This window comes from Saccopteryx bilineata, chromosome 5 (genome assembly GCF_036850765.1).
Source record: "Saccopteryx bilineata isolate mSacBil1 chromosome 5, mSacBil1_pri_phased_curated, whole genome shotgun sequence".
Classification (NCBI taxonomy): domain Eukaryota; kingdom Metazoa; phylum Chordata; class Mammalia; order Chiroptera; family Emballonuridae; genus Saccopteryx; species Saccopteryx bilineata.
In genome coordinates, this window is record NC_089494.1 from 75137069 (window position 1) to 75147587 (window position 10519).

Here is a 10519-nt window from a genome sequence, read left to right on the forward strand (position 1 = left end):
GATGAGCAAAGTGAGTGGGCGAGTGAAATCGTTTGTAACAAAAGCCCATTATTTACAGATGAGAAATTTATATTGTCAGCATAATATCTGTGAGGCTAAACAGCGCCAGAGAGTATATAAGAGCAGTGCGCTTTGGTGCAGAAGTACAGAGCTCAGGACACAGCTCATCCACAGTCCCAAAGAGGGCTCACTCCCTGTCCGCCTACTCTGCTCCACACCCTGCTGTCAGAAGGTAAGATTATATTGAGTGTTCCTACGACTGTGTATCCTGTTTTGGGTACAATTAAGTATTTTTAAGGAGGCAATGTATTATGTATTAAAATGTTCTTTCATCTTATACTTTATTACTAATAATACACAGGGAAGAATTGAGATGAAAATGTGATATAAAATGTATTTACATAAACATCAACACAGTGGATCCGCAAACTGAGTCAGAGAAATAATTCAATGAAAAGATATAAAGTATCTAGAAAGAAAAACAAAGATTCAAATCAATGCACTTGTTACAAGATTTGCCTGTTATGAGAACTGCATTTTTAAAGTAATGGGTAACATTGTAAAAATAAATATTTTCCTTGGACTTGATATATATGTATATTACTTTGAACAGAAGGCGCCTTTTAAATTCAGCAGAAAAGTGTCCATTAGAGAGACTATAATAGAAATTGCTCCTTACTAATGAAAACTTATAGTTTTCCAAAAGAACAAAATCAACATCATCTTTCAAATATTCAAATTTTTTATGTCTATCAAAAAATCAAAGTGCATGAAATCAGCTCTTTGTAAATAAAATACAGCTTATTGGTGCAGTGAGAAAATATTGATTATTGGACATTCTTTGTCTGGGGATAAAGCAACAGATTCATAATTATCTGCTATGTATTAAGAACCAATAGTTATAAATAAAATATCTAGAGTCCACATTCAGAAATAAAATTTTAGTAATTCTCTTTAGAAATGAATCAGGTGTTCTAAAGTACCTATTTAAGTTTTAAAGACAAAAACAATTTTATAAAGATCCAAAGTGAAGTAAATAATTAAGTGATGTGCTTTTCCACATGTACTAAGAAATGAGTTGACCAGTTTAAAAAGTATTTATTTGACCTACAACACCAATACATCTGAGATAAATATATAATGCCACCTTGCCTTAATCCAAGATTAATTTTTCTAAAAGACTTTCTACACGGGGAATACTATTGTTATCATATTTTTTTTCATATTTTCTCTTTAAATTTGAGTGGAAATATATGGGATTTTTCTTTCTTTCTTTCTTTCTTTCTTTCTTTCTTTCTTTCTTTTTTTTACAAAACTATTGATTCTCCCTTAGACTACGTGTGTGTGTGTGTGTGTGTGTGTTGGGGAAATAACTGGAAATTCTTTCTTATTGAATAAGATTTTCAAACTAAATAACAAACATTTGCTTTCTTGGTAGTGGTATTCAAATTATTACACTCATTCTTAAGTTTTTTCACAAGTCTATAGACATCTATAAGTGAATAAATGGAATTTAAAAATCAGCTTCTATTTGAGTAGGATTTGTTTTACTCCCTGTAAGAGGACGTTGAGCATTCGCTTCTGTGTGGTTGTCTCCTCCTCCACCAGCTCCCACAGCAGCAGAATAGCACATGCTTGAGATTTGCTTTCATAAAATGTGAAAGAAGATTCTGTAAAACCTTTAGGGACTTTGCATAGAAGAAATGATCTGGGACTAACCGACTTTGAAACAGTGGTGCAATTATGAAAAGAAATGTTTGCTTTAATGGTGGGATCTTGATAACATTATACGGAGTGAAATAAGTAAATCAGAAAAAAACAAGAACTGAAGGATTCCATACATTGGTGGGACATAAAAATGAGACTAAGAGACATGGACAAGAGTGTGGTGGTTATGGGGGACGAGGGGAGGGAAGGAGGGAGAGGAGGAGGGGGAGGGGTACAAAGAAAACTAGATAGAAGGTGATGGAGGACAATCTCTCTTTGGGTGATGGGTATGCAACAGAATTGAATGACAAGATAACTTGGACATGTTTTCTTTGAATATATGTACCCTGATTTATTGGTGTCACCCCATTGAAATAAAAATTTATTTATAAAAAAAGAAATGTTTGCTTTAAGATTTTAAAATTCTCAAAAGCATAAATTTATAATTGAGAAGTATGATCGGAAGACACTATCTTCATGTATAAAAAGTTTCCAAAGTTTGTCAACTAGATAAACTGAAGCATAGCAAAATACCAAATTCATAATTTAATGTTGTTGAATGAAGAAGGGTGAATATGAAATTGCTATTGTGTTCTTTTGTCTAATTGACCACTTATTCTAAAGAGACTTAGCATTTCATAAAAAAAGTCACTGTTGGTATTACAGTCTCCTTGTTTTAGTGCCAAAGATAGATAGTAAATACGGCTAGGATGTTAAAGAAAAGATTGATAGTTTAAAATGATAATATTTGTAAAATCCTTATTTTAAACCACATACTATTTGCTAAAAATACTCATTCAAATTATTTATGAATAAACATAATCAAACTTGGATTGAAATCCCACTTCTCAAAGTAAACATGGTCAGACTTGAGTAGCAGAGAGAAGTCCATGACGAATGTTGGTCTTGAGGCTTCTATTAAGAAAATCGAGGAGCTTGCCCTGTGGGGATATTCTGCTCCAAATTCATGTTAGAGCCCACTGGATCCACACTGCATCATTATGACTTTGGCATCCTAAGGCTTCACAGAGCATCGGCTTGGAGTACAAGAACAAGCAACCAGGTGTATCGTACAACCAGGTCTAAGAGTATCACAGGCACTGATTGACATGTCCTGGACTAAATCCAATTATAAAACAACCTGAGGAGTTCCAAGACTTCAGATGCAAGCATTAATTTTCATTATGACAGTGATCTCTTGAGTTTCTTAGTTGTGACTGTTCAAGTTGCCAAAAGCATTAGTTCTTGTTGCAAATTGCTTGTCTTTAAAATGATTTTTTTCCTTTAATTTAGAACAGGTCAAAGCACCCTAAAATACCTCAAATCTGTTGGCCGCTTTATAATTACAAAGTCTAGACCAAGTTACACTATTTAAAATATAAATGAATAATACATCTGAACCGACAGCTGGTATGCCAAGTTGTAGCCTGAGGCTGCTTTAAGATGGTTGAAATGCAGTATAATGTAAATGCTTGGAAGTGAAGGACTATTAATTGAAAGCCAGACTGATAGTGAAGGGGGTGGCATTATGGATAAGGTGGCGTTCAGGCTAACCATATGTAGCATATCATCTACAGTGGATACTTTAAATGTTTATCATGGACATTTTTAATTCCAAGTCTGCAAAGGAGCCTTCTAAATATTAACAGAAGTGTCCTATATTAATGAAAATGCTTAATGGTGTTATATACATCTTCTGTATCCTTTTTTTGCCACCAAAACAATCTGGGGAAAATATAATCTACTATTTAAAACTAAACTGGAAATATACTCAGAGTAAAATTGATAACTAGCTTTTTTAAAAAAAACTTATGTTTACCTAGTCAAAATTAAACTAATTTAGCCTGACATGCTTAAATGTGGTTGCCTGTCTCCCTCTCTCCACCTCTCTGTGTTCCAACAGGCAGCAAAAATGAAAAGCATTTACTTCGTGGCTGGATTATTTGTAATGCTGGCACAAGGCAGCTGGCAACGTTCCCTTCAGGACACAGAGGAGAAATCCAGGTATTAAATCTCTAGACTTGAACTAACATAGCACTACGATTATAACATAGCCTGTGCAAACTATAATTAGTGAAGAGATCTCAGTAATTTAAGGTAAATACTCTGCACAATTTCAAAAGTTTAAAATATCATTGTGATAAAGTTGTTTCTGGAGTATAGATCAAAGTATGTTGTTTCACAACCAAAGGAGGAGGCAATGTTGAAAAATGTGTTACATGGGAAATTATAGCTCATTGAAATCTTCAGCTGATCCTATCTATCCATTCATTACTCACACACTGCATAGTAGATTATTTTAATTATTCACACCAACTTTTTCTTTTTTAATCCTTTAAAAAAGTAACACTTTCTTGCTAATTGTAAAAATCATACATGTTCATGATAGAAAATATGCAAAAAATGTTATGTATTACATATAAATATATCTCAGATCATTATATAACTTCATATTATGCCTTTTATTTTAACATTGTATTGTTACTTTTTTCCCATATCACTAGAAATGTCTATTGAATGTGTGATATATAATAGTTGCATACTATTTCATCTCATAAATATACTATATTTATTTAGCTATTCCTCTTCTATTGAACACTTGACTTCTTTAAATTTTCTCACAAAGAACACTGCAAATAACATTTCTCCTTATGTTTTTTACTATTTTTCTGAGACTAGATATTTACTCCTAAAATCACTGTGTAAAAGGGTTTGAATGGGTTTAAATCTTTTGTAATATCTTGCCAACTTGCTTTCCAGAAAATTCATACACATACACACTTCCATCATCATTATAGAAATACTCCTCTCACAATACCCTTACTGTATTTAATATTTGCTTTTTGACAGGTGCAAAATGGCATCCCAATTCTATTTCTGAGTATTAATCACATTGAATATTTCCCGATATTTGCCATGTCAATCAACTGTTGATTGCCAGCATGTGGACTATCTACTACACAGTTTGAAATCCACATGTGGGATTTTTCTTGTCTTTCTCTGAAAATTTGTGTTTGTTTGTTTGTTTGGTGACAGGAGAGAGACAGAGACAGAGAGAGAGGGACAGATAGAGAGGAAGGGAGATCGATGAGAAGCATAAATTCTTTGTTGCTTCTTAGCTGTTTATTGATTTCTTTCTCATATGAGCCTTGACTGGGGGGCTACAGCAAAGCAAGTGACCCCTTGCTCAAGCCAGTGACCTTTGGATTCAGGCTAGTGACCATGGGGTCATAATCCCACACTCAAGCCAGTGATCCCACACTTAAGCTAGTGAGCCCATGCTCAAGTCAGATAAGCCTGTGCTCAATCTGAGTTCAGGGTATCAAACCTAGGTCCACCATGTCCCAGTTCAATGATCTATCCACTGCACCACTATTTGATCAGGCTCTTTCTTTGAATTTTTAAGTGTCTTTCTCTTTCACCATTAGCTATCATGCAACCAAGTAATAGAGCTACTTATTTATATTAACACATGCAAAACAAAATTGGGAACATAGATCAACTGCCCAAATAATTTGGGATTCTTCACTCTTTTAAAATAGTCAAGTAATTGCTTGCTCTTTTCTGCCATTATTAGCATAATCATGAGTACATTAGTTAGTTGGAAAAAGACTTATTTAATTTATTTCAGTAAAGACAAAACCAGTTAAAAAATCTGTTACTAAGATACAGAATCAGAGTTGTTCACCTTTAACAAAACTCTGAGATTCCTGTGGCAATCAAGATCTCTTTGATACATGTACTAGTTGAAATACTCAAGGCACCTGTCTTTGACTTTCATGTAGTCTTGTGGTTTATAGAGAATACTCTCCTTGAGTGAGTCTACTCCTGAAGAGAGATTTAGTTGCACCAATCACTGTTCTTTACAGCTCATTCCCAGCTCCCCAGACAGATCTGCTTAATGATCCAGATCAGATGAATGAAGACAAGCGCCATTCCCAAGGCACATTCACCAGTGACTACAGCAAGTATCTGGACTCCAGGCGTGCCCAGGACTTCGTGCAGTGGTTGATGAACACCAAGAGGAACAAGTAGGGGTCTAAGCAGTATCCAAAAATTTGCACATAAATATACTACTTAAATGTATCTAAAATTTCTCCTGACTTTCTTACAGTATCATGCTCACCAAACAGTACCCAAAAGCTCTCTCAATTTTGACGATTTTTCATGGTTGGATGCTATTTTTTTGTATTATGTCTCTGAATGTCTCACCTCTCACCCTGCCAAATGCCTTGCCCACCTTACAATGGAACATAGACTTTAAATTATTTTCCCAACTGTGATCTTAGCAATATTTTCTCTCTTGACCATTTTCTATTAAAATTGAAAGCTAACTTTTGCAGGCCTGCAAGATTAGGAATATAATTTCTGACCAAAAGATAAGAGAAAATTCAATATTCTCTTGTAGGGTTCAAACTCATGACTCTGATCACATTCAAAGTAACCTCTAGCCAAGTTAATCATGGTAAGGAATGGAAACAGATGCAGTCTTTTTCTTGTAAAATACAATCCAAGATACACATTTAAAATTATAGCCTAGCTACATCGCATAAAGAGGGAAGAAGGCAAATAAGAACACAAGCCTACCGTAAGGCATACATTTTAATGTTGGATTTTCGTTGACAGTGTTGGGTTTTATGATTCATGTAGGCTACTAAAGGAAATCATCCACAAGGGTTTCACAGAGATGGTGGAATTTCACAATTTCTTTGGAGAGTGGCCCACATGGGAAGGGAGTTATGCATACAAAGTAGCTGAAGGAATATGAAAATCAGGAAAAGGGCATAGATTTGTCGCAATAGAATGTAGGAGGGAGAGAGAAAAGAAAGGAAAAAGAGACAGAGAGAAAGATAATAAATATTGGTCAGCAGGAAGAATTGAAGAGACAGGGAGGCTGACTAAAAGTTCTTAAAGTGGAGGGCATGGCAGGGAAGATGGTGGCCATGGTCAGATCGGACACTGGGAGAAGTCTCTGTTAGGGATGACAGATGTGGCCATTAGTAAAATATGAGAATTCACAAATTAAAAAAAATAAAGAAAAGAAAACAACTGTCCTCATTTCTAAAAAGGAAATTCTACAATTTAGTAAGCTAATGTAAAATAATCTTTGCTCTCAGGTGATTTCTGTGGTGTGTTTAAGATCAAACCTTCCAGAGATAAAAGATGCAGGAGAGACTGAGGACAGTTGGTCAACCACCTACACAGAACTGCACACACTTGAGGGTGATCTAGGGCCATCATCTCAGCTTTCCTCATAGCTGCCTCAATGTGTTTCCTTTCATCCATTATCATGTGGTCCTTTTGGTGACATTTTGAGATGTTCCTTTGCTTTTCCTTGACTCAAATAACTATCTCTGACTTCATATGTACTAATAACAAACAGCTGCTTTATTTGCAAGCAGCGTAGCACATTTGAGAAAATATTGAATACATGCACCAAGACTGAAGTAAATGCAGCAGTAATAATCAATGGCACAGATAAGCAGGACAGGTAGCAATGGGTGTGCTGAGGGGAGTAGAGGAGCATTAACCCCACCTTAATGATTATCCCTCTCCCATCAAACTTCAATTCAGATAATTAATGTAGTTTCAAGATGAGTCCCTTAGCTACCCTCATATCTCAAATCTCCCTAAGCCCCTTGTACATAGAATCCTCAACCCAAAGCTGCCACTGCTTATAGGTGAGAATCATATTGCTAAAGAGACAGATCTTCAATTTAACTTTAACATTTCTTTCAGGAATAACATTGCCAAACGCCATGATGAATTTGAGAGACATGCTGAAGGGACCTTTACCAGTGATGTAAGCTCCTATTTGGAAGGCCAAGCTGCCAAGGAATTCATTGCTTGGCTGGTGAAAGGCCGAGGAAGGCGAGAGTAAGTCTGTACATTCTTATCTAACTTTGTGTGTGTGTGTGTGTGTGTGTGATGCTAAAAACTTAGATTGCATTTATCTATATATAGATTTGATTTTAGAAGCAATTAGTATGGTTTCAAAAAGTAAAGAAATAACAACTATTGGTAGGAGACAATCCATAAGAATCTAATCTGTTTTATCGGTAGGAGCAAGTATTAATAATAGTGTCAAACAGGTGACATCTTAATCTCATGTTTGAGTTCTGTTATAGTTAAGCTATTAGTTTGGCAACCTGAGACACTTTTCAGAATAGATTGTTTTTGAAAATGACACCAGGACAATAAATTTAATCTAGAATTGTCCTAGGAAATGTAAGGATAAGGAAAAAAGAAATAATGCTGAAAACTTAAAGTTTCAGTTTAAATATTTAAAAATAAGATCAACATATATTTATGTGTTAGTAAGTATTTAGGTAAAAATCTGATGAAGACTGAAAGGAACTAAACTTAAGATGAAACTTCCAATGAAATGACACTCAAAATAGAGATATGTACAAACATCCATATATTTAACAATATATTCATTTTTATAGGATTGTCATAAAATAACCATTAGATTACCACAGTTCAAAATGAGACTAAGACCTTTACATACCTTCCTGGCTCTTATCACAACCAAACAGACCCCTGAACCATCTCATTTTCTCCTGACCATTTTGATTGACAATTGGATTTTGAGAAGAATGAAATTCATGTTCAACTCAATTCTTTAGTGAGATTTAAGACAAGCTTACTGAGACTAAAAAAAAGTCTTAAGACAAAATGAAACTGGTATTGTCACTGATGTTTTATATTTTAATGATCCAATTTACAAAATCAATGGTAAAATAGTCACTTACACTTGATGGTATTTGAGAGAGTTTTAAAGAGATACCAAAAATTCTTCTTATTAAACTGATCAAAGACAAAATCTAATATAGACTAAGGTTTAATTCCTTAAAACTGCACTTTGCAATGCTGTTCTGAAAATCACTAGTTTTATAAATATCATGTTTTTCTGAATTATAAACAAATTAATATTCTCAATAATAACTTTTGTGTTGCTAATATGCTAAAATCTCTGAAGCAGCTGGAATATTAAAAAGATATGAAGTTGCACAGACTTGATTTCATATCCCAAATCTGCTTTTAAAAATTTTTTTTAATTAAATTTAATGGGGTGACATTGATCAGTAAGAGTACATAGGTTTCTGGTGAATGTCTCTAGAGCAACTCTGTTCTCTCTTACCTCCAGAATTTCCATTCTGGCATGTACCAGTCCACACAGGTTTCTACAAAGCCTTTCATAGTAGGCCCTCTGTAAATAGAAACTTACTGTTTCTCAATGATCCTTCCATGTTAGCAGTGATAGGCAGTCAGTTAGCATTTATTTAGAGCAGTGACCCAAATACTGATTTTACCCCCTTTTCCTCAGTTTCCCAGAAGAAGTCACCATTGTTGAAGAACTCCGCCGCAGACATGCCGATGGCTCTTTCTCTGATGAGATGAACACAGTGCTTGATAATCTTGCCACTCGGGACTTTATAAACTGGTTGCTTCAAACCAAAATCACTGACAGGTGATTACATTTTAGTTCATTCTGAAAACCATCAAAACATTCATAAATATTATCATACTGATACAGATTGTTCTCTATGTGGGAAAGAGAGTCTTCACTCTCTTGGTATATAATCAAAATTATGAATCATTTAAAATTACATTATTATATTTGTTTTATATCATTACACTTTTATCTATTCACCAATTTATTCCAAAACATTTTCTGAGCATCAGTAAGAATCAGGGCATTAGTAACACAGATAAGAATAAAACATGGAGATGTTGTCATTGACATATTAATATCACATTACAAATCGCTATGTATGTTCAAACTTTAGCACAAAATAAAATACCAGTATATTTGGTATTTATGCATTTAAGTTGGTAAGTATGTTAATAAAAACTCTAAACACCAAAATTAACTATTTATCTTGATGGATTGTAACTGCTTTTTATAATTATGTATATACTTTATATTTCTTATAGGGTAATTTTAGAATAAGTCATCTTTGAATGCAAATATTTGAAGAGTTTATAAGATTAAAAGATTAAGAAATAATTTTTATCAAAATAAACATTTAAAATATTTCTTGGATAATTTAACCACATCACCTGACTATTATAGCTCTATTATATCACTATCTTTTGTTTTTTATCTTTAGGAAGTAAGTATGTCACTATTCAAGATCATCCTCACAACACCACCTGCCAGCCACATGGGATGTTTGAAATTTTAAGTTCTGTAAATTTAAGAGGTATATTCTGAAACCATATTGCTTTGCATGCCAATGAATAGATTATCCTTTAATGTTGTGTTGCCAAAAGTTATCAATGAAATAAACCATTGTCAAAATATTGCTAAAATATCAACTTTAAAATATAAAAGTGCAAAAATCTCTTATTTTCTTCTTCTTTTGGATGAAGTACTCTAGCCTGCTTAGAGTTAAGAATGAAACTGTTGCTCTGTGATAGTGTGTACAGATAAATTATTCCACTCACAGCATATCTGCATGATAATAAGGGTAGGACTGGTAGCCACAGTGGTGAAAGTGGGAAAAAGCTTTCTTCTTAAAACTTTTGTCATAAAAATGCTCAACTTTCAATATATAAATGACAGGCTTAAATAAAATCCTCAACCTTCTTCACCATTGTTGGTGTTCTCTCTTCTCTGCGCCCCCCTCTTCCCCAGCAGTGCCTCCTCGTCCTGACCTCAGACCCAATCTGGTGCCCAGGTACCATTTCATGCTGTGAATGGTTGCGTGTTAACATTTTGAGCCAACATTAAAAACTCATGGCATTTTATATCAACATATTGATTTCTGGCTTCTCTTGAAAGAGTAGGACATCAGGCAATATT

At 34.2% G+C, this 10519-nt stretch overlaps 1 protein-coding gene across 2 annotated transcripts; it reads left to right on the forward strand.

Moving 5' to 3' along the window:
* Positions 1–122: 122 nt before the first annotated feature.
* On the forward strand, positions 123–10303 carry GCG (glucagon). Of its 2 annotated transcripts, XM_066280286.1 has the most exons (6): positions 123–232; positions 3611–3711; positions 5577–5738; positions 7447–7584; positions 9038–9181; positions 9825–10303. In XM_066280286.1, exons 2-6 carry the CDS (start codon positions 3620–3622, stop codon positions 9829–9831), a joined length of 543 nt encoding a protein of 180 aa, XP_066136383.1. In that variant the 5' UTR covers positions 123–232; positions 3611–3619; the 3' UTR covers positions 9832–10303. The 2 variants fall into 2 exon arrangements, with proteins under 2 accessions (XP_066136383.1, XP_066136384.1); XM_066280287.1 differs by lacking the exon at positions 9825–10303 and having other exon boundaries at positions 9038–9185.
* The last annotated feature ends 216 nt before the right edge of the window (positions 10304–10519 follow it).

Coding starts and splice junctions, on each gene's coding strand:
- GCG (XM_066280286.1), top strand. CDS start 3,620: ATGAAAAGCATTTACTTCGTGGCTGGATTATTTGTAATGCTGGCACAA. Junction 5,739..7,446: donor ATGAACACCAAGAGGAACAA/GTAGGGGTCTAA, acceptor CATTTCTTTCAG/GAATAACATTGCCAAACGCC. Junction 7,585..9,037: donor AAAGGCCGAGGAAGGCGAGA/GTAAGTCTGTAC, acceptor CCTTTTCCTCAG/TTTCCCAGAAGAAGTCACCA.